The sequence below is a fragment of the Anopheles marshallii genome, chromosome 3, assembly GCF_943734725.1.
Source record: "Anopheles marshallii chromosome 3, idAnoMarsDA_429_01, whole genome shotgun sequence".
Lineage (NCBI taxonomy): Eukaryota > Metazoa > Arthropoda > Insecta > Diptera > Culicidae > Anopheles > Anopheles marshallii.
This window is the reverse complement of record NC_071327.1, coordinates 69,664,302-69,690,973: the sequence shown is the minus strand read 5'-3', so window position 1 is coordinate 69,690,973 and position 26,672 is coordinate 69,664,302. Positions and strand designations below refer to the sequence as shown.

Genomic DNA, 26,672 nt, shown 5'->3' with positions numbered 1-26,672 from the left:
AACGAACCACATAGGAATGTGAAAAATATCTTCCCTTTTGATGCCACATGTTTTTGAGTTTGCCAAATAACACGACACGGGCGCAGACAAACTTTGCCTGCTTGGATTCAACTAAAATAAGACAGTCCTAATATCACACAGGGATGTAAACGTTCAACCTGCTTTGATTATTAGTAGAAAGTAGCTGTATCATACTGGAACTTTCTCTCTTTCTCTCTCTTCCTCTAGGTTTCTTTCTACTTTTCTGTTATCCTAACCAATACTAAGCAAGTGTGGTTCCGGGGCATGGCTTGACGTACGCAATTTAGAGATGAAAAAGTTTACCGCACGCAATTTTTCCCGTAATATTTGGCAATGCTTGTTGATGGTGCAAAATGAGCGAATAATTCTTAAATCAGTGTTATGTTTCACTTCCGCTCAAGTAACACAGTTCACTAAGTCTTTGCACTTTAGTCATACATACAACACACGTTCAATTGAAACATTGCTGTTCTTTGAAAGAAACCCACATTGTGTTTGTCTTCTATTCGATCACACTTTTCACAACGCAACGTTTCTACAAAACTCTTCACTCTTCGGGCGCAGAAGTACCTTTGCTTTTCGCCTCTTCTGCTGCTTTCTTTCGACTCGCTTCTTCTCGCACCAATCACTCACACAATTCCCACACAACGCACACACACACACGCGCGCGCTCCACTGTTCCTATACACGCGTGGCGCTTACTCACACGCAGCTGCACACCCTGGCAATGACCAAACCGATGCTGGAAACGTACGGAACAAAAAAAAATCAGACCGCATTACTGCTGTATCTTCTCAACCCACAACCACACACGATCATATATGGCGCAGAAATAGAGACAATTCAGCACACCTTTTCTACAAATGGTTATCATTTAGCGTATAGAAATGAGATATGTTTGTTCGCTTATACACGATATCTGCATCGAAGTAGAATGTATCGCTCGTCGCTTCCATCAGGCTCTGGAATGCACTGGTCAAATAGGGGCGCCATGTTCCACTCAAAAAAAAACCGTCTATTTCATAGCATGCGTAGCCTGGTAGCCGCAGACAACAAATATGTGTGCAGAGCGACGCATTCCATCGGTCGTAAATGGGGGAGGAGTGTAATAGGAAATGGAACTAACCCAACAAGCAGCTCTTCACCCGGCAACTTGCAGATGCAGCAAAACACTTCTTCACTCAACTAGCTTTCTCGATTACCGTGCGGAAACTGTATCGACTTGTGCAGGCCAAGGCGTGCTTAGGAAAACTGAACCCGTACGATACAGTCGCTCGGAAAACTGTCTTCGTCACACTGTGTCACGCGCTGAAGCACCATTTGACAGCTAGCGTTTTCGCAGAACGCTTCCGCAGACTGGTATGTCACAGTGGACATGCCATTAATCGTTACATCGAAAATTGTACGAATTCTTTGAAGAAATTCTTTTCCTTTTTATTTCAGATTTTAACTCAAAGCAAAAAATACCTAGATGATTCAAGAAAAATCAGTGAATTTTGCAACATGTCAATATGTTTTCGGTTGTTTGACGATAAAAGCAATCCTTTCTATCCTCCAATCAATACGTGAGATTGGCCAGAGACACAATTTGTAATAAATCAGTTGATATAAACGAATTAAATTAAATAAACGAGCTAACAATATAACCATCAGAAAAATGAATACTTGACTTATCTTGAAAAGAAAATTAACACAACTCATCACTGCTGTACGTCCAAAAAATCGTACAATAGCTGAGACCACAGCTTCATGCAGAATAGAGATGGCAAAAAAACAAGCACGTTTTTGGATTCAGTTCCGTTCTTTCAAGGATCGTACCGAACCTCTAAATAATCCTGCCATTTATGTTGTTACCGAGAAATACAGTACGTAATGGGAATGTTCAGCAATATTCTACACTACGAACAAACAAAATTATAATCTTCTAAACTATGCTACACTTGTTGACCGTAATCGTTATTTTGGCAATCCATTTTTATCAAAGGAAATCAAAATTTCTGTTAATAAATATTCAAAAAGTATACTACAAACGTAATAATGCTACAATAATGAACATACCTAACGGCTGAATGTCTGTGATTTGGATAAGGCTTCAAAGAAAACTATAATTCCAATGAGTACGCAAGGAACTGCAGTACATTAATTGTGTACAGGTTGTTAAAATACTCAAATTAATGCGAAAAGTAAGGTCTTTTCTAAGTTTATATAGATTTTGATAAAAACACAAGACCATGATTATCTTTGATGCTTTAAAGCGTACAGAAAAAAAACGAAAATCATATAAAATCAACGATTTGTTTGATTGAGTCGCACGACAACGAATAGAAAGCAACATTACCGACACAAAACAATGATCTCGCTTATGTAGAAATCAGCATCAGCAGCTGATGCGGAATAACACGTTTAACGGTTTCTGGCAAGTTTTCGATGCAAGATTCTCAGCCCGGAACACTTTACGAATGTCATCGTAGAACGTAGCAGCCAGGAACACGGAAATGGATAATTTCCTTTACGAAGAACGTACACTGATTTGTCGTTTACATTGGTTTCTCCTGTATTCCGCGTAGTTTTCTTGCGCACACACACACACAATGCTCACGGCGCGTTACGGGAAAGACCAATCCCAGTACAGTAATCTTACACGATACCGCTCAAAAACACATTTTGGCCCGCGCGCCTTTAGTTGCGTCGATTGCTGTATCCTGGTGCGGCCGGGTTGGTCAGCTGTACGACGATGTTGTTGAAGTCCAGATGCTTCAACATCTCCTTCGTCTCCGGATCGACCTCAATGATATCTTGCTCCAGTGCAGACACGTCCGGCACGTAGTTATCGCGACGTTCACGTTCTTCCTCCTGGAGCTTGATGGAAATACCGCGCACTTGTGAGTGACGCAGACGCTTCATCAAATGAGTTACAAAACTGAAAGTGGATACAAAAACCATACCGCGGTCAATCATGCCGTTCGATCGATTCTTATAGTGCAACAGGATGTTGCTGTCGGTTATTCACTTACCCAGCGATCTTGTTGCGCAGCGGTTTCGTCGGAATGATGGCCACCTCTTCGACAATGCGCTTGTTGGTGTCGAAATCCATGGTCAATCGAGTGTAGTATTTCTCGATGATGACCTTTGAGGCCTTCTTGATCGTCTTGGTACGTACACGACCCTACGGAGCAACAAACAATGCACATTAGATGCTGTCGGAACGAATCTACAAAGCTTTCAAAATGGCACGCCGGAAAACATTCACATCCAGTCAATCTGCTAGCGGTTTCATGCCTGTACCGGGCGACATAACCCCCGACATCATTTCAGTCGCTGCATACACGGCAGGACCCGACAAACCAGACAACCAATCCGGTTCAGCTGTCAAACTTGGTACCCGGAGGCGGTGGTATGGGTAGCGTTGGTGCTGCTGTTCATAGAATCCGCATCTTGCTTTTTGATTAAGTTATCCACAATCTCCCATTGTTTTCATCATCTTTCACTAGCATCATCGAAGGCGAATGTTTTCCGGCGCGCTAAAAGCAAGTTCAACACTTATTTTACTGATATTTTCACATATTTACCATTCTGTGCTTAGATTCACGGCTGTCGTTCCCTACGAAAACGTGTGGAAAAGACTCGTATGACGTCACGTCCTTCCGATGCCAGTTTTGACAGCAGTCAAATCGCAAGACTACCAACATGAAGAGGTGAAACCGTGATCGAACTGCCTAGTGAGAAAACGTTTGTGGCGATATTATTCTGTTCTATTCATTCAAAATATTGAAAACAATGATTTTCTTTTTTATTGTTTATTTCAGAATCTCAACTTAGGGCGATAGGAATTAGGGCACAAAATGTGTGTTCGATTAAAAATGTTCACAGTTTAAATTCTAATCATTTAAAATGTGAGTTTGTTTCATCATGTACAATCTAGCCCATCCGGAAGTTGCATGCCGTTGCCAACGGCAACCGAGAGTAAATAAAATTTTCATTCCATTTCTAAATTTTCAAGTATTTAGATCGACGCTCCGGGCAGGTTCTCTTCGTCCCATTTAATTTATTCAATACCCGGAAATAAACAATATTTTCTGTTTTGCAAAAGGATTTTAGGAGAAATCGGAATAATCACAAGGTAATTAAAAAAACACCAGACCCCATCATGTCGGAGTCCACAGCAGCAGAGTCAACGGAAGCAATATCCATGCACGATTTCCTCGAGTTCCTGAACGTAACCTGCCAGGTGAACGATTCCTTCAACAGCAGTAAGAAAAATCCTCCCACCTTCGACTACAACCAACTGGCACGCAATGAGTTGGTAAACAGCATACAGCAAAGTTCACGTACTCCCAGCGGTGGAAAATCGACAGATTCCACTGCACTCATTTCACCCGCAAGAAACACAACCGCCGGTGGTAAAAAGGACACGAAAGGTGATGATGCATCGTCGTCGGGGACGGTGAGCAGCAGCATACGCTCACCGGCAGACAAGAAACTGCCCGCCAAAAAGCGTACCGTGTCGCAAAAGTCGCAAAAGAGTAAACCCGAGACGGTCGAGGTGCCGAAGAATCGGCTGGAAACCATTTTGAACGAAAAGTTGGACGAGGTGCTGAACGAGGGCATACTGGATTCGGTGCTACCGTTCATCTGCCCATCGAATGGGTCAGGGTACCATCACAAAGGTGGCACCGGGCAGAAGTTAAACGTGAACAATCCGCTCGGATCCATCAACGGATCGAGCTCGATCGGAGTGGGTTGCTCCAGTGGCGGTAAATCTGCTACCAGTGGTGCATCTTCACCAGACACGCAGAGCGGTAGCAGTAGTAAAAAATCGACCCTTTCGGCTGTGGGGGACGTTTCACAAAACTTTCTTATAGCCAGCAGCAGCTCGACCAAAACGGGCGTACGGAGAAAATCATCCATCGCACAAATCGCCATTCCCGATAGTCGGGCGGAGTAAGTATGCGCCCACCCACAGCACATTGCATTTCTGCCCATTTATTCCAACCCCAAATGCTTCCCTTTTCAAAGACCCGAAGTCATCATTCACGTGTGTGACGAAGTCAAGGGTTCGTCGCGAGATTTCTCCTGTCCGCAGAAGCTGCTCATCACCAAAATGGGCTACTTTGCGGACGTGACTGCCGGCCAGCGGCTCGAGGATATGGACATTTCCGTGCACTGCGATCTGCAAATCTTCGAATGGCTCATGAAGTGGGTCAAGAAGGAATCGGTCGCCCAGGACGAATGGCCCGCGCTGGATCCGTCGAACGTGATACCGATACTGGTGTCGGCTAGCTTTCTGCAGATGGAACCGCTGCTGCTCGATTGCCTTTCGTTCTGTCACGCTCGACTTAACGAAGTCGTGAAGGCTTCCGCAAATCTGGCCTGCCTGAACGACAGCATCATCACGCGGCTAGCGGCCATGTTTACCAACCTCGAGCTGGAGGTAGTGAAGGACAAGAAGGATCGCATCGCACCACGGCTCTGGACCAAGCTCATCATGAGCCTGTGCGATATCGAACCACAGGCACTGCGCGGCCATTACGCAACGCTGGCCGGTATGTTCCGGTGTCTGAAGTGTGGCAAATTTATCACCCAAACGGTCAGCTCGTACATACACTGTTTGCCGCAAAATTTGCGCCTCAATCGCTGGGGCCAGCTGATCAGTGCGCACGTGAAGGATCCGTCGTGGAACATAACGAACTATGTTTCGAGCCTGCACAAAGAGTTGCGCTCCTGGCGGAAGGTGTACTGGCGGCTGTGGGGCCACTGCCATTTCCTGTACTGTTCGATCTGTGACACGCACTTCCCGGTGAGCCAGATGATGTGGTGCCAGTACCATCCCGAACAGCCCCAGTTTCTTGGCCCGGCAGCCGAGGGACGGGTGGCGGGCCCGGCCGGACGGTTTCCGTGCTGTGGGAAGCAAGCCTACCGGTATGAAGCATTGCCCGGACCTTCGGTAAGTGAAATGGTATTAGTTTGGCGATATGAATTAAATGATTCCCTACGAGGCTTTTTCTATCATTGGTTTTATGTTAATCTTTTCAAAAAAAACGAAGGGTTGCCTATTTCGCGAACATACCGTGCAGGTAGACACCGATCGTGATCGTGCCGTGTTACAGCTTGCTCTGCACGCTTCCGAGGGCGGTTGTCTTTACGAGCAGCCGCCTTTTAAACCACCAAACACATCCGCCGATCCATGGTGGAGTGGCATTGGCATTGTGCCGCATCGTTCTCGGCAAGGGCTCTTACCAACGTTCCACGTGGACGGTGATGCAATGGTGAACCATCATCACCATCACCATCGCTCGAATCGCCAAATGTCACAGTCCGCAATGGACACGGAAAGTGACTCGGACTCGGATGAGTATGACAAGTCCGGCACAAACCAAAGTCGCAGCACTAGCAGCAGCTCCGATGGGGAGGAATCGGAGTACAGCAGCCCACCATCGTTTCACCACCATCAGCAGCAGCAACAGCAACATCACCAGCAGCAGCAACAATCGCAGCAGCAATCCAAGGACGTTAAGCGCAAACCGAAGCTATCGTACGGACGGCACTGGGCCGGTGATATGTCCGCACGCAGCAATCAGGACAACCAGCGCGAGTTTGAGGAGCGAGCGATGAAGCAGATCATTACCATGGTGGGCAAACGGACCGGCGGTGAGCAGAATTTGCAGTACCAAACGTACCAGCAGGGCGGTACGTACATAAAGCTCGAAACGGATTGGCGGGAGTCGATAAAGCAGAAAAATTTGGCCAGTCTAAAGATGAAAGCGAACGGTACGAAATGATTGCTGTTAATCGATTTGCGTGACAAATCGCTGGAAAAATCATTCTAAACGAGTGGTTCTTGAGGGTGAGAATGAAACTGTTTTAAATTTTCCATTAAGAATAAATTCCCGAACCTTTCCCCACATTTTGGAGAAATACTATTGGAGATACTAATGTTAGCAAAGATAAGTAGCAATTATTCAATGTTGTGTGTATAAGTTAGTTTCCAATGTTTTCCCCCAAAATATGAACCTTTTTTATGACTAATTGTTACTAAGTTTATCTTTAATGTCCATCAGAAACTTCGACTTGCTGGAATTTTATGAATTTCAAACTAAACAAAATCTTTACCTTAAGATTCCAATAACAGATCAAGTTATGCTGTAAATTTTCTCAAAGAAAAGATAGCGTTTTCCTCTAGGAGCATTCCGTATCGATCGAAACAAGCGGTAGTTAAATATTTCCATTTCCGAACTATATGGCGAGGGAATTAGAATTTTTCATTCAATATTCTCCAAAGATTTTAGTGACTCGTGCAGCCAATTCCTAGTCTTTTCAGCATTCCGGATTGCTTCATATCTTTGACTCAACCCAATCACATATTGTACCGCGGTGGCGCCATCTTTTATGAAACACTGGAAACTTACTTTGCACACCCAATACATCAACTATTCTTGTCCGTCCAATTTGGAATAATAATGCCTTTAAATTGTAGAAAGAGGAATACGAGCACATTTTTCATGAGCATCCCCAAAAACACACGGTGTAAAACTATGGCTTTGTTCAGTTTATTATATTTCATTCTGGTTTTGCCAAACATGTGCATTAGGTTTCACTGTACAGTCCAACAATGGATTTTACGGTAAAGAATGGTTGCTCTTCTATCTCTGTCTCTCTCTCTCTCTCTTCGCGAAAGTTGAACCGTTTCCTTTTTCCCGGCGTTCACCCACTAAACGATTAATATCCTTCGCTTATCGCCCACTTCAACGGTTGCGAAGCCTATATCATCCACCGTCTTGTCGCTTTCATCTGCGGAATATATATGTCCCTTGTTTGCTGTGTCTTTTGCAATGTTTGAAGCCATGTATTGCTCTTTTTTGTTTGCTTTCCTTTCGATTCATTTTGGTACATGATGACCGTGTAGTATGCGGCCCACAACCTGAAAAAGTTCCATTTTACCCCATACGGTTCGGTTGTGTCTCATTACTGTATGTTTACCAGCTTTCCAAAGCCTTCGATTGGGAGAAGATGATTTGTTTTACAAATGAATGCTAGTAGTTTTTAGACGGTCTCGGGCAATGTATCACTGTTGAAAGTTGCTGAAGTTTTGTTTCTTTTCCGTTTTCAAATTCGATTTTAATAACTTTTTTTGCGCTTGACTTTTCGTCTTCTGGTTCCACCTACCGGGGATAGCCTTAAATCTCATCGAAATTATGAATGAGGCCCTGACTGGCGGGAAATTAGAACAATTACAAAAATAAACCACCCATACACACACAAGGAGTCGCGCGCCGGATCGGAAAACACACCAAGGCTGTGCGAAAGCCCACGACAACTAGGTTCTATCAAGAGACTAACTGAATAGCTGCTCGGAGGCACGCTCCAGATGCCAGTTATGGCGTGACAGGGCAGCTCGCGCATCATACTCAGGTATACCCATATCACGCAATCGTTGCACCTTTTGGTCAAAATCCGTGTTCGCAAACGGACCGCCGGCGTACACGTTGGTCCAGTGTTTCGCCGTTAGGATGAACATTTCATGGTTGTCTTTGTACTGCGTGGCAACGACCGCATCTTGGGGATCGTCCGGCTCGGCAGCGGCTAGCAGCGCTTGCAACGATAATAGCACCGTCCGCAGGGTCATCGCTGCTGCCCAGTTGTCTTTCAGTATATCGAGACAGATTGCACCAGTCACGGAGGATATGTTGGGGTGCCATATTTTAGTCATAAATTTCACCTACAAACAAAAGAGAGCTTTAGTACTATCTCTTCCTGTAGATTTAGTTTCATCTACCTACCTTGGGTGGATTGAACGGGTATGTTTCGGGGACCGTTATTTCTAGCATAAATTTGCCTCCTTCGTACGGTGTGTCCGGTGGTCCAGCAATTTCTCCTCTCAGCTCCGTAAAGTTATCATTTACCATTTCTAGCTTTATCGAGCATTGTGTTATCTGCACATAGGAAAAGGATACATTACGTTAGCATGTTACAACCCAAATTGAGCTGTTCAGATTAGAAAATGGTGCAATTTGTATTTACACTGGCCTTGACGTTCAGCGTAGCAAGTGTATTGTTAAGCGTTTTCGCAATAATTACTTACACACTTTTGACGAAAAAATACAAAACAAATGCAACAAACAAACGTTCAAAACAACCTGTTTGACGTCGTTCCTGCCTCCCATCAATGGAATAATCAGATCAGATGACGAGGAATCCGTTGATTCGGTATGATTGGAAAAATAAGTCACAAAGGTCAAGTACGATCAGATATGACCATCGAGCGCAGGCCCAAGTTAGTGTTGGTGGCGTTTGAAGCGCTTTACCGAGAACGCTGCCGTTTCTATCACCAACGTTCCAGACAGTAACGTGAATCTAAGTGACCTGCTGGCGTAGCATCGTTCGTGTGAAGCTGTGGTCTATATTACACCCGTCAGAAACCCGATCACTATGGGCAGAAAAGGCAGTAAACAGAGCAAAGATCAACAAGATCGCCCGGAAGGTAGGAGCGCGAACAATAGCGAAAGTTGTTTGCTATATGTGTATCCATGAATCGAAGCAGGCTGTGCTGCCGATACTGGTTCGATTCTGGTGCATATTTCCGTCAAAAGTGTGTTTGTTTACGTAGCATAAATGGGTGTTATGCAATCTTGTTATCAGCATCAATTCTGCAGCATTCAAATTTCTTCAACAAACAATTCTGAGAATGTTGAACTTAGTTACCTCTTCACTTTTAAGCACTTCTTTAAACTCCCGTTTGATGCGGGATACTGCCATGTTCGCCATGATTTTCAAGAATGTTTTACTATCCTCTAAGGTCGTGAAGATGGGACCAGAGCAGGCAGAGGTGTTTAGCGTTGTAGTTTTGCTACCATGCAGCAGTAACGATGAGATGCAGTTGTGGAAGGCCTAAAATTAAAATAGAAAAGGATACCATTTTCATTCTCCAAGCATAATGTTCCTCTTCCAAGCCGCAAATCCTGGAGCGACTAAACATCAGATACGGGTAAACACAAACACACAGTGCAACCTTCTGGTTATAGAGTTGCAACGCCTTGAATTCCTGTTTAGCTTCGTGTTACATGTTTGGATGTAACCGTAGAGGCAAATATTATAACCTATAAGCACCGTCGTTTCACTTTTCTGTGACGAAAGCTCGAACTTGTTTGCAGAATCATCCTCTGTACCGTGCGTCCGTGACGTCAGTCGGTTAGTTTGTTCATTAATTTTAATCACCACTGCGATGGGTTTACTACCAGAAACGCTTACCTTACCTTACCGGCGGTTGCTATGAGCCGGGCTGTGTGTAGCAAAAGGGCAACGCGATAAGAAAGCTTACTTTCGTCGCAATCAATTAGCAACGAAAATGAAATTGATCCAACAACATTACTATCATCCGGAAAGCAGGCAAGTTACTTTCGTGGGTCCTTTATTCCCTTGCTTGTTTGCGAGTGTGTGCGTGCGTGTGAGAACGTGTGCGTGTTGGAACGAAATGTCAAACGAATGGGAAATTGAACGCTCTGCGTGATGAAGTTTCAGCTGATTGGGTGGGCACTTTGGAAACCGCGTGGAGGACAAAACACGGTCAGCTTCAGAAAACGGTAGTAAATCATTTGCATTCGAGGGAAGCTATATTTTTAGCGTCCATGTATAAAAAAATAGATACATATTCTTATCAATCCTTGTCGAAAAGTGTATGATGAGAAAGTGTTTAAACTCTATAAACAACCACCGCCCTTGAGCAGGTTTAAAGTTCTTCAGTGTTATGATTACTCTCAGAAGAGCAGTAATATAGTTTATGTGAAGAAATATTCTTTTTCCGATCATTAAACAAAGCACTTCACTTTCATAAAATGTATTTTCGTGGACACGGCGTAAATGTCCACTCGGACAGCCAGTGTGCACTGTGGGTCTGGAAACCAATGGGAATGACGGATTCTTTTCACTTGATTGCTATTTAATTCAACACCGTGATGCCAGTGCGATCATCTCACCCGATTCGCGCCAGAACGCTTGTCCGTAGCAACTTGGAGAAGGCATCCGTTATCAGCAACAGCATCGGCAGCGGCCAGATCTGCGGCAACAATCTCGTGCCTGGTTTGTCATCGGCGGCACACAGCAGTACTGGCAGTAGCAGCATCGACAGCGGCAGTGATAGCAAGCAGCCTACCGATAGTATCACCGTTCCTAGCAGTGTCGATCCTCACCAATTCCTACAGTCGAGGATGCCCAACATTAAGGTGTTTTCTGGTTCGTCCCATCCGGATCTTGCCTCGCGCATCGTCGACCGGCTCGGTATCGATCTTGGCAAGGTAGTGACGAAAAAGTTCAGCAACTTGGAAACCTGGTAAGTGGATGTGTGCGTGCGCGCGCGTTTGTGTATGTGAATTTGTGTACGAATTTTCCTAGCAAGCATTGCGGAGTACGTGTGTATGGACAGGTGTTTGACGAGCACTTGGATGGTACAAAAACGAGAAGCATCGTACGGATTTATGCGAACAATGCGATGGAAGAAGCGTATCAAATGGCCAATTATGATGCATTGTTATGCTACCCAATAATGAGGGATCAGTTTTTGCAACAAAATGGCAGTGCGGAACGGCGACATCGGCGCATATATTTCAAAGTGATCTCGCTGATACTGAGTGCTTCCGTTCATACAGGATTGTGTAGGGTGATGTGTTCGGTGCGGGCAAATTGGGCTGTGACGGGTAATCGAGGCACCGAAAGGTACTCGGTTAAAAATAAATTGATTCTCCCTCCGCACGTTTGACTAACATCCGTAGCCACACACTGTTCTGGGAGGATTTTCGTAACCTTGAGGTGTGCGGTACACCGCATTGTGGAGGGATACAGGAATAAGAGTCTATTTGGACTACACCGTGAAAGAGGGATGCTCGATGGTATTTAGCCGTCTAACTAATTGGATGTGACTCTTCTTGTAGCATGTTCCCCTCTGCTAAAAGAAAATTCTGTCCTACTGCTGGTGGTAATCTGTCAAAATGCAAAACAAAACCGGTTTTCGCATCATTTTCTGCAACAGTTTCCCATTAATTTGGAGTTCAGATCCTATCATTTGTGATGGAATCGAACTACAGCATCCATCGTGTGCTGTTGGTGAAATTAGATGCCCGTGATGTAATGGCGTTGGGTAGATTTCCCCGTTGTTTCGCCACTGCTGTTGGCAGTGAGCAACGAGGAAAAAAAATAGTTCCACACCACGTGTATGCGATCAGTGCTCAGGTACCGGCTCGAGTTCCTACGCATACACAACACGCACACATCTTTACGTATAAACAAGAAATGCGTGTTCGTTCCTAGATATATGATGGAGTTAATTTTTCTTGTTTCTTGGCGTTAGCATGATTTATGCGTTCACAAGGTCGCGCAAAAGGCGTCTCGCTCTAGAGGTGTTGGATGATGGGGATTGATTGAGCTCAATTTATGTGAACCTCTTCGTTTCAATTCGGCGGCTTGCTCTGCGACTCTGTGCCGTTGCCATGCCTACAGCCGCGCCATGTTGATTGGTTTTAGAATCGATCAAGCAGGTTGTTTTTTTGGCAACGACCCGATGCAAAGCATTGTCCCCCACTCAGGACCTTTGTCCTGTTTACATGATTCGAAATTAAACATATTTCACCGTTCATTACGGCAAGTGTACACACAGCTGATTGTTATCAGTGTGTGGTGATGTATTTGCCATCAGTCGATAAGAGAATATCAAATGAAATTTATAAAATGTTCTTCCGACACTCATGCGTTCAGCAGTGCCAGCTTTTGGTAAAAATAGCTTTCGGTTGTGTTAATTGTATTAATTCGAAAGATTTACGACGAAGCAACTACTGGAAAGGAAGCATGATCCGATCACCTCGAGTTATCTTCAAGTCCATTATTGAACAGAGAAGCTTATCTCCAATCCAAGCACACTAGGGCAAACACAAATGTTTGTGACATTCTTACGCTTCGTTTGCATCACTACACCACTACATCGTAAAGCGTCTCTCGGCATAGCATATTGTTTGGTTTGCTGCCGGCAAAGTGTAGCAGCTTACAGTGGTGCAGTAGGGAAAAGGTACAACACGTTTAGCGAGTCGAAATCGGTACAGTGGTCGAAGTAGGCGTGACAGGCCGGGGAGGGGGTGTAAGAGACAGGTGGTTTTAGTTGTCCGTTTGGAAGCACGTGTTTGCAGCAATGTCGGAAACATTGTATGAGGTGGATCGAACCTCATTTTTGAACGTGTGATTTGCCTTCTATTGGTGTGTATTGAAAATGTGCTCAAATTTTAGTTTAAAAACATTCAATTTGTACAAATTGTTTAAATATTGGCCAGTTCATGCACTTTTTAAAAATGAAAAAATAAAATTATTATAAAACGTTCGAAATGCCAAGCTACACTTTTTTATGGATGGTGTGTTATTATATCAATAACGGTAGACTTATTTAACCATAACCATAACGTGGGCAAAATGACTGGTCCGATCATGCCTACTGTGATTTACACCCATTACCAATAACTGTTGCTCCTCACACTTTCCTTAGTAGGAGGTCGATCGATCGAGCCATCTGTAATTTACAAATTTTTGAAATTGTTTTCCTTCTATATTACTTGTGAACATGGAATACAGTACTAATTATTGATGAGAAGTTGTAGGCTTGGCTGTATGGCGACGGCGATCCGTTGTAATCCGGGATCACCGCTGCATGGCCACCCCTTGTGCTTCGGGAACATCGGGTATTATTTATACAGTCCATAAACACTTAGTCTTTTCTAGTATATAATGTATATGTTAATGTTGAAGAGCATAGATAAAAATAATGTGCTACAAAGTTTTCCCTTCATTATTGCTAATCATATTTTTTTATCACAATTTTAGTGTCGAAATTGGTGAATCCGTTCGTGGAGAAGATGTGTACATCGTGCAGTCCGGTTCCGGCGAGATCAATGATAACTTGATGGAGCTGCTGATTATGATCAATGCGTGCAAGATAGCATCGGCGTCCCGTGTGACCGCGGTCATACCATGCTTCCCGTATGCCCGACAGGACAAGAAAGATAAGGTATGTTTAGCCAAACAAAGCTGCAACAATCAATCCACAGGTGGAATGGTGATGGTGATGATGCAGCAGCAGCAGCAAAATTCTTTCCGTTATAGCGATTGTTCTGTTGTACGTAAAGATGATGCTGCACATCATAGTTGTAATAATACAAGCGTAGGGTTAATACTTGTTGTTGGTGGATGGCCTGTTAGCTTTTGTTGTGCGGCAAAGTAGTGCTCCCGAGGAAGTTGCGTAAGATAGATTTGAATTTTGTGTAGCGATTTTTTAGTTTTTTAAACGAATTTGTTTTTGTTTTTTCTTTTGCCGTTCGAATAATCATACGGAGGTTAATTATTAAAACACGAAATCGCGTGCTCCAAATGCTTTACCTCCAAACATACTCAAGAATGATAATGTGGAAATATATAGTTTTTGCCTTTGGTAACAGTGGCTTGTCATCCAACCGGTTGTATAAACGATGCCGCGATAACACGGTTCTTCAATGCGCTGGTGTTTACAAGATCCTGTCTCTATGCATCGGTCGTCATACGAGAAAAAAAATAGGGAAAAGAAGGCAATAAAATACGATCGAACGGGTTGTTTCTCTCACTTTCACGCGAAAGAGTTAAAACGGCTGTTAAGTGCGTTTCCCTTTCAATGGGAGATAGTAACGTTAATATTATTGGAATCTAGCTGGACGATGCTAGAATGTAAAGATTGTATGACCCCACATGAGCAACTGTGCCGTTGTTCTTTTCCGTCTTCAAAAGGTTATCAGCTCCCACAGGCACGGGTTGCGGTAAAGGCACGGTTTGAAATGAATTGATACGTTAATCAACTCACTTTCCTTTCCGACCAGTTGCTGTACCACTTTGTGCTTGAACGAAAGGCAAAGGGGGGGTGCTGTGGAGATGGTTCGGTAGTACTTGCTGTTTGTTTGTAAACATCCCTCATTCTGACGGTCAGTTTCGTCGTAGATGAGGCGTGCGGCTCTCAACTACGTGAATGTATTTTCTAGGACAAGCCCTTTAGAACCACAAAATACTATATGCATCCTGATCTGGGAGCAGATTTTCCCGTTCATACGATGATCATTTATAATTTGTAAGACGTGTTATAGAGTGCCGTTAGTGAAAACATTGTTTTAAATAATACTTTTTTCTCTCCTTTCCTTGATCTGTTTGATTGATGTATTGATTGGCCCACATTGCGGCCTTGTATCACCCTTCCCACCACAACTACACTGTACACCACACAGACAGGCGACGATAAGCTGGCAGAGCTCATGAAAACCAATGAGTGGAAGTTCCGGGTAGGGTTTGAAGAGCGGTTTTCTAATGTTTTTTTTCTACTTCATCATATTAAGATTATGTACCTTTTTGTCATCTGTTTGAGTCCTGGCATTATTATTGTGTTTTTTTTTTCTTTTGTCTTTTTTATTTTTTTTTTTTGTGGTACACATATCATTCCGCAAACAAGCATATATAATAGATAGGGATATCATATACGTGAATGAGCGAACTTTAACGCATTTTGTGTTCCGTTCGTGGACAGGCGAATGGTGGAGCTGTTTAATCATTCGATTCTTGTATGTGGGTACCATGTAGAACCGTATCATACACCGTAAAACTTAACTTTATGGTACAACAAACATAAATCCCCCTAATACATTTATACGAGTTGTTAAATTTGTGAACAATTAGATCTGGTGATATTAATATCAATTGGTCATCGAGATTGTAAAAATTTGTTGTTCTGTCCTTTCATAACAGCTAGCCTAGTACAAATTTCCTCCATGATTGGAGAAAAAGAAATCATGTGTAACGTTTGTTTAGGTACATTGCGTTCCATCGTACAAATGCCTTTTTGCGCCGGGTGGTTGTTATTGCAAATCGGGACGCGATGATAAGCACAACAGAGCGGAAATTTACAAACGAAAATTTATATTTCCACATTGGCAAATAGTAAAAAAGAATATAGAAAAATCAACTAAAACACTGTATAACAAGAATTGGAAATGAATCGGAATGAATTCTTATTGGTTACGCTAAAATATTCTTTTATTATCTATACGAATGGTTTATCCTTTATTCATTATCTTTCATTGTTTTCTGTTTGCTTTTCATTGTGCAGTTGTATGTTGGTTTGTTGTTTTTACATGTTCTTTACTGGTACTGGGTTCGAAATCATTTTTGGTTCTATCGGGTTCTTCTTTTCTCGTGTACTTTTTTACATTTGTATTTGTTGAATATGTGCGTTGTTTATGTTACTGTAAATCGGCCGTAAGGGAGAGACACTGAGCAACACTTTTTCCTTCGATTTATTAGCTCTGTACATATAACTAGAGAATTCTGTTCAAATGTTCTACGCTTAGTGTTTAGACATGTGTACCTACACCTGTACAGATTAATGGTCCAGCACATAACACATCATTCTAAATTTGTATTTTGATAATTGTGATTTTTTTTTTTCCTAAAGCAACAAAACACGCCCTAAAGCACCGAGGATATCAGAAATGTCCGGCTAAAATTATAGCCACAAGATCGCAAGATTTATCGTAATGGAGATCGCCTAGTTTTACAGCAGTAAATTTTAAAGCCAAAGATCTTACGTTTTTTTCTTTCTTCTTCTTTTCCCTCATGTTTTCTCCCTGTTTTTTTGTTGTTGGTATCATTATTGTGTATTGATCATTTCTCACCCATCTTAGGATTATCTGCCAGAGGCCTATCTAGTGAGTAGCGAACGGAAAATCGAAATAATGCGAGAACTGGTAGCAAAACATTGTGCGAGTGTCCCTTCCTAAGGCAAATGCTTGATTAAAATTTGCGTAGAAATCATTGAAACAATCACGATCAAACAAAACGAAAAACGCAGGATAGGATCTGTTCTCTTTGCGATAATCACAAACAAAAAACAATAAACACTCTACGCAGATTGTGTGTGAATTGTGTGTTGTGTCGTAGCAGTGGCCATGTAAATATGTTAGCCGGATTTGATTGTGCGTTCTGATGTTTTTTTTCCCATTTAGTATACCATACACACGAATGATTGAGCAGCTTTGCACCATTCACTGTACATTCCTGCGTCTTTTTCCTTGTATTTCTTGTTGCAGAGAACTGAATTATACCTTTTGGGGTAATATGATTTGTATTCTACAGTCACATGAAGAACTACATATCGTCTAAAGTGTTGAACTCCATTGTCGTCCATGTTAATTGTATTATATTGTACTATTTATGTCAGTTTTCGTTACATTCCTTGTACTGGTTTCGTCATATTTTGAAGTAAAATAATCCTTGCTTTGTTATAATAAATAAAATGGGAACTCCTGCTCCTCCTCCTTGCACACATAATATTGAATTCGCAACTAATACTGGACTGCATGATCGCAACAGCCGCCAGCGGAGAGAAGCATTATTCACTTGTGAGCGATGATCGTATGTGATTGTTTACTAACCCCTCGGGAGATTAACAAACATAAGTTATGGAAATATAAAACTGCAAGGGCAGCATATGTTGGATGGTTTTTTTTGTTTGGGGTTGTTGTTTAATAAAAGTATGAAACATTAGCCACAATTTTCGATCATCTAATCGTTAATGTTATCTTTTGCTTTTTTCTCTCTTTCTTTTTCCCCCATCGTTACTGTACAGAGCCGTGCTCCGATTTCCGCCAAACTGGTTGCAAACATGCTTTCCGTCGCTGGTGCCGATCATATTATTACAATGGATTTGCACGCTTCACAAATTCAGGTAAGACTGACGGATATGCGAAAAGGCAACTAGTTTTTTTAGAATAAAAAAAAACATAAAGGTGTATCGTATTTTCTTATTTTGCGTAGCTTGTGTAAAACATCATTGTTATTTATCTCTTCAACGTTTTCTTGTGTCCGTTTTTTTGTGATTGTCATAAAGCTAGTGGTCTTATATTTATGTTACGTACTGCAGATATTGCGACTGTTTGTTAACACTCTTTATTTTATTTGTTTTTTAGGGTTTCTTTGATATACCGGTCGATAATTTGTACGCCGAACCGGCTGTATTGAAATGGATCAGGGAGAACATTGCCGAATGGCGTAACTCGATCATCGTGTCACCGGATGCGGGCGGTGCGAAGCGCGTTACCTCGATCGCAGATCGGTTAAACGTGGAGTTCGCGCTGATCCACAAGGAACGCAAGAAGGCGAATGAGGTCGCATCCATGGTGCTGGTCGGTGATGTGAAGGACCGGGTTGCGATCCTGGTGGACGATATGGCTGACACGTGCGGCACCATTTGTCACGCCGCCGACAAGCTGGTCGAGGCTGGTGCGACGAAAGTGTACGCCATACTAACGCACGGCATCTTCAGTGGGCCGGCCATCTCGAGGATAAACAATGCCTGCTTTGAGGCAGTGGTGGTGACGAACACGATTCCGCAGGACGGTCACATGAAGGATTGTCCCAAAATTCAGGTAAGTGGCTTTGGTGTGGTACGGTTACGGGGGGTAGCACATGATTAAAAATCCTTTTCGTCCTTTCGACAGTGTATCGACGTTTCGATGATGTTCGCTGAGGCTGTCCGTCGGACGCACAACGGCGAAAGTGTGTCATATCTGTTCTCAAACGTTCCTTACTAAGCCCCAACCCAGCCGTTATGAAGCATAACAAACAGAGGGAGAGAGAAATTAGAGCCTCCGTTCTTCTAAACTATGACACACAACACGTTACGCCCCTTGCCCCCATTGTCCTCCAATAAGATTGGAATTGGCATCTAAATTTAGAGGACACACACACACACACACACACACAGCCCCCAGAAACCCAACAAAGCTTTCCTTTTCGATCGTCTCACTAAGTGTAAGTTGCACGCGGAAAAGGGAGGGGTGAATAAGCGTAAAGTGTTATTCATCTTCATGATCAGTGTAAATGACAGGCCATTAAAGTTTGTACTGCGGTTACAGAGCGCAAGTGAGAAAGTTGCAAAACAGGTGAAAAAAGTAAGCTAGATATTTGCAAAAGGCCCATTCATTTGCGCCAGCATAACAACGCCAGATTGAATTAGGCATATTATAAGGAAACAGTAACGAGAATATTAACATTACAGCTTGCGTTTTTACAAAGGAAAGCTGAAGATGTGGTTCTGCCATCGAGCATGAAATGCTTTTTTTTTTGTTTTTGCTATCGTTCTATTAAGAAAAGAATTTGTTTCATACACACACACACACACACATGCATAGCCCGGCAGTTTTTGACGCAGTCTGTAAAAGGTTAATAAAAAAAGACATTGTGCGATTCGCATTTTCTATCTGCTTAGCAATAACGTACATGTCGTTGATGTGTCCACGTCTTTGTAGTTACGTTTGTTTGTTTTGTAGTAATTGCTCGGAAAGACAATTTATTTGCACAATTATATAATGCTTCTTACTATCGTGATACGGTTATTAATCACTCACATTACATGCAGAATTATTCAATTTTGAGAAAATCTAAACAAGGATCGGTATGTTAGGTTAAAAGTCTTGGTTTCCTATCAAACGGATTTGGATAAGGACATTTATTAGATTGGATAACACACTCGCTTGTTGGATGCAATAGCGTTACAGAAGAATGAAATAGCAATCTAAAAATTTACATGCTTGTTAGGGTTTGCTTTAGTGTAGGACACTTTAACAGAAATGTGTGTGTGTGTGTGTAAGTGAGGATTGATTTCACTTAGGCCCGATCGTGTAACGCCCAAGGTACTACTGCTATTATATGTTTTTGATCATCCCATTCTCCGCGATTCGACCCCGAAATGAATGTAACAACACAGACATACATTTTATTTTATGGTACAATTTATGTTTAGTTTATTGTAATTTGATATAAAACCATGTTAGCTAGTGCTGATATTAGCTACCAGAAAGTAGAGGCCGTGCAAGTTATAAATGTACTACCGATTTGGTTGAAAGAAAAAAAAACACAATCTGGCAGTAGTTTTATAATAAATAGCACAATTGAACACAAACCTGGCGAAGGGGGTTTTTTATTGTCTGCGAAAGAAAGAATGTTGCGCAACAAGGACTCCGACACATTTGTAAACAAAACAAAACTGTATTTTAAAGAAACAATTTTACAAATACACCATGGTTTAAGCTTTTGCAACTTCTAAGCATCTAAGTAAAATGAATCACAAACATTATAATATCCTCACCGAAAGCAACCGAAACTTCCCAAACACACGGGTAAGAATGGTTCAGGACATGCGGCATTCATTACAGTATTGGTTTTATATTCCAAAAATGAAATGAAATGAGCTTGAGCAATTACTTCTACTGTTTCAATTAACCCTACTGTTACGCATTATAAATAGAAAACGAACGTGTAGCTAATAGTTTGCACAGCTAAACTCTAGTCTTAATGTGGCTTATTTTATTACGTTCCTTTACCCCAATAATGACTAATTGCGTTTCTCTTTGTGCGGTTTCAGTACAAGAACTGTCCTATAGAGTTGGACTTGTATTAGCTTCCTCTTTTTATTTGTTTTATTGGCATTGAAAGGCCACAATCATGCTTCCCTCAGGCAGATGTATATCTTGTAGATTATAGAGGAAAGTAAAAAAGACTTCTGCATAGAAAATTCGATGAAGCAAACAATCACACGTGTACAATAATACCTAATGTTCCATTTCTGTTGGGTGAACCTATGGTTCTCGGGTGTTTGCGAACACACGATCATCGATCATCACACCGGCGTTCTTTTATATGCGCCATTTCAAACAGTACGGAATCAAAATTGCCTGATAATAAAGCAACTATCGAGAAGGAAATGGATAGGATCACTCCCTTCAAGTAACAGGCCTGCTAGAAGTTTTATAGTGACTTTGAGCTGGGCGGTCATATTCCCCGCAGATGCCGTATGTTTTTCGATTTGTCAGTGCGCAAACTACACTAGTGGTAGTGGTCACGATGCTGTAAAGTGCATGTCATGGTATGGCACAGTTGGCCGCTTAACACGGGAAACCTTCACAAACGCTCTAATCATCTTTGGTGCGACCCTTCGGCAGAGTCACATCGAAAACTATCGGTTGATTATTGGGCAGGTAGTTAATATCGCACGTTGAAGCATTCACGAAGATGATTCTCCCGTCCGAGGTAATGCCGTAACCTTCGTGGACGTGCCCGAATACGTGATACTTCGGTTTGACACGCTGCTGTACCGTGGCCAACAGTTCCACACACCCGGCACGCACTCCCGAACAGCAAAGATCTCCATGTCCGACGGGCGGTGTGTGTGTCACGAGTATATCCACATTCTCCGGTATCTGTTCCCACTTTTCCAGGCATGCCTGGCCGCGCTTCACGTTGAATGCCCACTTGCAAAACTCTGGCTGCCAGGGCGTTCCGTAAATCCGCAAACCATACAGCTCGATGCACTCATCCTGCAGGTAGGTGCAGTTGCTCAAATACTGTCGAATGTTTTCCGTTTTCACCGCTTCCGCCAGGCTTTCCTTCGAATTGCCCAGCGTAGGTATTTCGTCCAGCAGGGTGGAGCCCGTTTTCTTGCAACAGGCGCTCGCATTTTGGAACGGATGGGTGAAGGTATGGTCGAAGCTAAGCTCATGATTCCCTGCAATTACCAGCTTGTGTTTGTGTGGCAGTTTCTCTGCGTAAGGGAGGGAAAACGATATAGTGAAGCGTTCCACGCACCTGAAAACAACAAACGAACCAAACATACTTAACCATTCGTTGAAGTCGACCACTTCATCCAGCTTGCCACAGCGCGTAAAGTCTCCGGCGTGTATGAAAATATCGCCCTCGGGAATGTCGAACTTGATGTGATGCGTCAGCGAATGGGTATCGGACATGCAGACGACCCGCACTTTGTTCGGTGGTACGTCCGCTGCGGGCGGTTTGGTGTTGATTTTTATCACACGTTGTGATTTCGATATTTCCTTCCATGCCGACGTAGGATCGTGCGTTAGCGGGTGAATTTCGATGTCCATAGCCGAGGCGTTATGGTTCCGGATCGAGCGTTGTGGAACACTTGCGAAATATTTGCAGTAGTGACATTTCGAAGGCAAAACAATTGCCGCATCTGCCCAACATGAGAAGTTGACAGGTAGCAGACAGGTTGTTGTGGGAATGTTTGCTTATGATCGGTGATTTATGCAATTCTGGTATTTGGACATAATTTTTAACTTAAAAATCCTTTTAGAAAACACATCCACCTAATCGATTAATCATCACCAAAGAATTTCAAGGCAGTTGTGGCAAATGGCAGCTCACTATTGCAAATTATACGAAGAAGTTTATGATCACTATGGACTAATTGGGCAAACGGTATTTTTCCCTCCATATAGATCACTTCAATTTCTACGTGTGGAAGTGGAGCGTTGCCCTGCTTTTGTTTAGGGCGTCATTTAACAACGAACAAATGACGCCAATTAGGCCAACAACTTTAGGCAAACAAGACGACAATGTGTCAAAGTCAGCGCGCTGGGCATTGTAAGTGGAGATTGTTTACCTCAAACAGCTGATTGGCTAGAAAGCCGGTCGGTGTTTTGAATGGCGCAATTAGGCAATTTGCAAATGCCGATAAAATTTAAACTCTTTATGGAAGAATCGTTCGCAGCTGTGAGAAGATAATTAGTGTACGAGGGAAAGGAACAGAGCTTTGCGTGTTGTAAACAATAATCAGCTGTTGCATATGCTGTCAGCCAGAGGGAGTGCGCGAAAGTGGGTGGTGTATTGAGCTGTCATTAGGCGATGCGGCGGTGTTTTTTTTGTCTGTCACTGTCAACGATTGATTTGACAGCACTAACAGAAAGCAAAGCAACGAAGAAGAGTAAAAAGTGGCAACATTAACACAACATAGCCCCACGAACCGTTCGATCAATAGTGAAAAGTGAAAAGCGTGCGTACCAGTGTTTACCAAAGCTGTTGTTGTTTGTGAATCACGTAGCTGGGATTTGCAATCGCAACCGGACCACCGTTTCGACGGGTGTCGTCCAATCCGTAACCGCACAATGCAGCGCGAAAGCATCGACGATGGGATGGATACGGCCGACAATGGCGAAGACATTCCGTCCGCAAGCAGCACAAATTTAGCATCCATCAGTACAGGTAAGCGACCGGAGTACGTTTGCCAGATGTAGGACAAATATCATTGATTCCAGGGTTAAAGATTCTGCCTTGTGGGGGAAAGCGCAGTCTGCTGCGGCAATGGCTGCGAGAAAGGCTCCAGTTCACTTGCGTGCACTTGGTGCTTTCTTTTGTATTTCATTTCCTGCTTTAGCCCTTTGCTGCCCTTGAGAGCTATTGCCAAGCTTGGTGGACATGTTCTCCGAATGTTATTTGTGTAACTAAACGCACCATTGCGATAGCTTTTCGATTACAATATTGATATTGTATAGGGAAAATTCAGCAGAATCGGAATGACGTAAAGCGGAGGCCTCCTCGCGCCACCATTGTTTACATACGCTGTATGCTTTGTTTTGCTGATGCAGGTCATTTGATTCGATGGCAGAATCGAAGAGCTACATCGATGTAGCAGCAATGCGTCATGCTCCAGGCGAAATAGAAGCATTTTGTTCCGCGGCAAACCCCTAATCACAATCAGTAGATTTCCGAACTTATGTATCAAATGACGTAATAAACTTCATGGGGCTAACCAAACCCTGGGAGACACCCCTTTTTTAGCACTTTCATTGTACTGTGTATGCTTTCATCGCAATGCGAAATAGTCGGAGTTCTTCACATGCATAGTTCTACTAAATTGGGTTCTTAAAACTGAATGTCGTCGACCAATTCTCATCTGGAATAGTCCTCCCACTAGGGTAGGTGCAAATTAAAATTTAACTACAAGACCTAGAGCTCAAACAGAAAGTGGAATGTTTTACATTTGTAGCAACGAATCGCGCAAATCCCGCAATAGCTTCGACATTGTATCTTAAATTGGGAATTCCTTTGAAACCCTGCGCAATATAAATATTCTTAGATTCAACATTATAACCATGTTAATATTTTGTGAAATGTTAGACATAAACTCTTTGCAAAGTTGTTCTGCAATAACGAGAGATTTCTCCAGCTTTTGCTGTGTGACATCGGTACGATGGTAAAGCTCAATTAGTAAAGATCTCCAACATTACAGAAGAGTCAGTCGTGGCAGCTTTCGTCAAAATCGATAGCAACTTGCAACTGCAAGTGGAACGGATTCCAGATTTACCTTTGCCACATTCTAGTTCAACTTAAAAAAAAAAATCCAAAAGGTTTTCTCAACATTGGGACAGATCATACCATAAGTAAGAATGCTTAAGCTTTTAGCCTGTAACTGTCAAATAGTCCAGGTAGAGGGTCATTCTGAACAGATTCGTAAAGGACATAGCATTTTGACGTAAAGAAGAACACAAGGGATCATTTTTGCGGAATTACAATTTGAGAAAAATCGATTAAAGTTTAGAAATTTACCTTTAAAATCAATCCATTTGACACAATGTATAGTTCAGATTATTAAAATGTCAAATCCCATACATTTCACCAGCAACCACGTTAGACCATTGCCTAAGCGGATAAGCCTAGAAACGTCAAAACGCATACAAAAAAAAAAAACTGGCCTAGAGTATGATTCCGGCCATTATTACTTAAACTGGAAAGCCCTGTCTCAATGCATCACGAATGCGACAGCTGAGAATGGGTCGTTTGGAGTTATTTCTGTGTTTTCGTCCAATTGAACTGGAATATGATCTAGGATCGGGTTCACCTTTCTTGAGCTGTTGCAAAGTGAAACAGGTTCTTTGCAAAAGCTGTGTTTTTGAACGGCAGTGGAAAAGCTTTCCGACACGATGATGTGTTTTTTTTCCCGTTGGGAAAGCTTATGTGTACAGCATCCAGCTTTATCCCACAGAATTATCCTTTAAATTATCCAACGGTCAGACCAAACAACCGCATGACACTTTTCTTGCCTTCCCAACACTTAAAATTAATTTCTCCTCATATTTAAGGGGTTGATAAAAGGAAGGAAAAAAAACATACAATCATCCATACGGTGGAATTGTTTTCTGTGCGTATTATCGTCGCTTCGGTAGCGGTGGTGATGTACGTTTTGGCGCTATCATGTACCATCACTCTGCCGTCGCTTTCGCCGTCCGTCCGATGCCTTACGGTGTAAACGGTAGATAACAACATTTTCTACCGTGTGACGCGCATTCGCGGCCTGTTGCGTGTCTGTCGTGTACGCGCAGAACGGCGGCCTGCCCGTTGCTGAGATCGCGCAGTCATGTGTTGCTCAGACGGACGGCCGTTTGAACCGTCTGCTGTTGTTGTTGTTGTTGTTGTAAAACCGGCAAAGACCGAAGACCCGTGCGGGGTGTAAGATGAATTTTTCTTCCGGCCAGCAGTGTGGCCACTCATGTAAGCGTGAATCGTTGACAAACGGAACGGTTGCTTCGCGATCGAGGTTTTCGGGGTGGCATTTTGTTGGTGAATACTAGTGCGCCTTCTAGCACACGGAGTGCATTTTGCCTTTGTTAAAAAAGGGTAATTAAATTAGAAATCAATACTTCTATTGATAAAGCAATGAAGCGTCATGTCTATAGTCTTCCTCTTATCGAGAGGTGTGCAATAATCTGCTGGTCTCTCCGTATTATCTGTTATCTGACAGTGGAGTGGAGTGAATTTTCCGTAACTTAACAGGTGCAAGCTGTTTGGTGAATGTGTACGAAATTGATTTTATTTCGTGTGTTTTCCGCGTAAACCGCGTAGTTAGAAACAGTGCAGGGTATAATTAACGAGCGTTTTGTTGAGGATCACTAGTCCCGTTCACTCTTTTAGCAAAGGAAAAGTACGGCGAATGTCGCCAGCATCATTAGCCAACTTGGAACGTCAACCCGTGCGAAGATGGCATCAAACGCGCGTTGGCTAATGATGAGCAACAGTGGCATCAGTGGGTCGTAGCGTTAGTAAAATGGTTGCTGACGGTTCAAAAATGATGTATGCGATTTTTTCCCGCCCAACAACATGTGTATCGATGTGTCGGCGGGATGTGTATTGGGAAGCCCGATCGTACGCCGACGCGATCATCGAAACCGCGATCGAACCGGGTGGAAATCGGATGTTTTCACACCCTACAAAAAAAATGATCCAACTTTGAAAGGAATGAAATTTCATCCCGTCTAGTTTTGTCGGGAATTATTGCTTCGGTACGTGATGAACTAGTTACGTGTGTGTATTATTTTCCTTCCCCCTTCGCACAGGGTGTGTCTGTGTGTGGTGGGACGGGACGGTAGTTTGGTGCTAAAAATGGCACCTTACACGGTAACATAACTAGCAGTGCTTCGGACTGTGTCCGTCCTGACAGAAAGGGAAAAGGGTGGCATTTTGTGTTTCGTTTCCCGTGTTTTTTTGTTTTTTCGTGTCGTTTCCTTTCCGTTTTCGGCCGCATCGGCTGTGGTGGTTTGAGCTTTGTGTTTGGTGCTGTTTGCGTGGCGCAGAAAGCAGTTACCACGCGATACGCAGTGAAATGGGATCAGTGAGCAGCTGAACGATCACTGTCCTGTGCATTTACATTAGCAGCAGTTGGACGTGAATAGAGGAGTTCGATCCAGGCGAGGCAGGAAACACAAATACTAGTTTATGTTTGAACGCGGCAGTTTGCCTGGAAAATTACTTAGAATAGTGGC

The 26,672-nt window shown here is 43.0% G+C and overlaps 6 protein-coding genes across 7 annotated transcripts in view; 3 read left to right on the top strand and 3 right to left on the bottom strand.

Moving 5' to 3' along the window:
• Nucleotides 1-2,689: 2,689 nt before the first annotated feature.
• On the bottom strand, nt 2,690-3,710 carry LOC128715448 (40S ribosomal protein S17). The gene is made up of 3 exons (XM_053810347.1): nt 3,591-3,710; nt 3,036-3,187; nt 2,690-2,941 (listed from the first exon to the last, which is right to left on the bottom strand). Exons 1-3 carry the CDS (start codon nt 3,708-3,710, stop codon nt 2,701-2,703), a joined length of 513 nt encoding a protein of 170 aa, XP_053666322.1. The 3' UTR covers nt 2,690-2,700.
• A 458-nt stretch (nt 3,711-4,168) lies between these two features.
• LOC128715447 (SANT and BTB domain regulator of class switch recombination) lies at nt 4,169-6,800 on the top strand. The gene is made up of 3 exons (XM_053810346.1): nt 4,169-4,962; nt 5,038-5,965; nt 6,066-6,800. Exons 1-3 carry the CDS (start codon nt 4,169-4,171, stop codon nt 6,798-6,800), a joined length of 2,457 nt encoding a protein of 818 aa, XP_053666321.1.
• Nucleotides 6,801-8,353: 1,553 nt separating this feature from the next.
• Nucleotides 8,354-9,783, bottom strand: LOC128713912 (ubiquitin-conjugating enzyme E2-22 kDa). The gene is made up of 3 exons (XM_053808784.1): nt 9,721-9,783; nt 8,799-8,951; nt 8,354-8,737 (listed from the first exon to the last, which is right to left on the bottom strand). Exons 1-3 carry the CDS (start codon nt 9,781-9,783, stop codon nt 8,354-8,356), a joined length of 600 nt encoding a protein of 199 aa, XP_053664759.1.
• Nucleotides 9,784-10,970: 1,187 nt separating this feature from the next.
• Nucleotides 10,971-18,650, top strand: LOC128713911 (ribose-phosphate pyrophosphokinase 1). 2 transcript variants are annotated; one of them, XM_053808782.1, is made up of 7 exons: nt 10,971-11,052; nt 11,209-11,344; nt 13,873-14,096; nt 15,316-15,347; nt 17,687-17,785; nt 18,027-18,485; nt 18,558-18,650. In XM_053808782.1, the coding sequence occupies exons 1-7, from the start codon at nt 10,971-10,973 to the stop codon at nt 18,648-18,650; spliced, it is 1,125 nt and encodes a 374-aa protein (XP_053664757.1). The 2 variants fall into 2 exon arrangements, with proteins under 2 accessions (XP_053664757.1, XP_053664758.1); XM_053808783.1 differs by lacking the exon at nt 15,316-15,347 and having other exon boundaries at nt 13,873-14,056.
• Nucleotides 18,651-21,029: 2,379 nt separating this feature from the next.
• On the bottom strand, nt 21,030-21,998 carry LOC128712210 (UPF0046 protein C25E10.12). Its single transcript, XM_053807105.1, has 2 exons — nt 21,731-21,998; nt 21,030-21,658 (listed from the first exon to the last, which is right to left on the bottom strand). Exons 1-2 carry the CDS (start codon nt 21,996-21,998, stop codon nt 21,030-21,032), a joined length of 897 nt encoding a protein of 298 aa, XP_053663080.1.
• Nucleotides 21,999-22,988: 990 nt separating this feature from the next.
• LOC128716270 (protein furry) overlaps nt 22,989-26,672 on the top strand; it is a 38,178-nt gene continuing 34,494 nt past the window's right edge. The window contains exon 1 of the mRNA XM_053811191.1: nt 22,989-23,118. Within this exon, the coding sequence (XP_053667166.1) occupies nt 23,022-23,118 (97 nt within the window). The 5' untranslated portion in view covers nt 22,989-23,021. The remainder of the gene's footprint in view (nt 23,119-26,672) is intronic.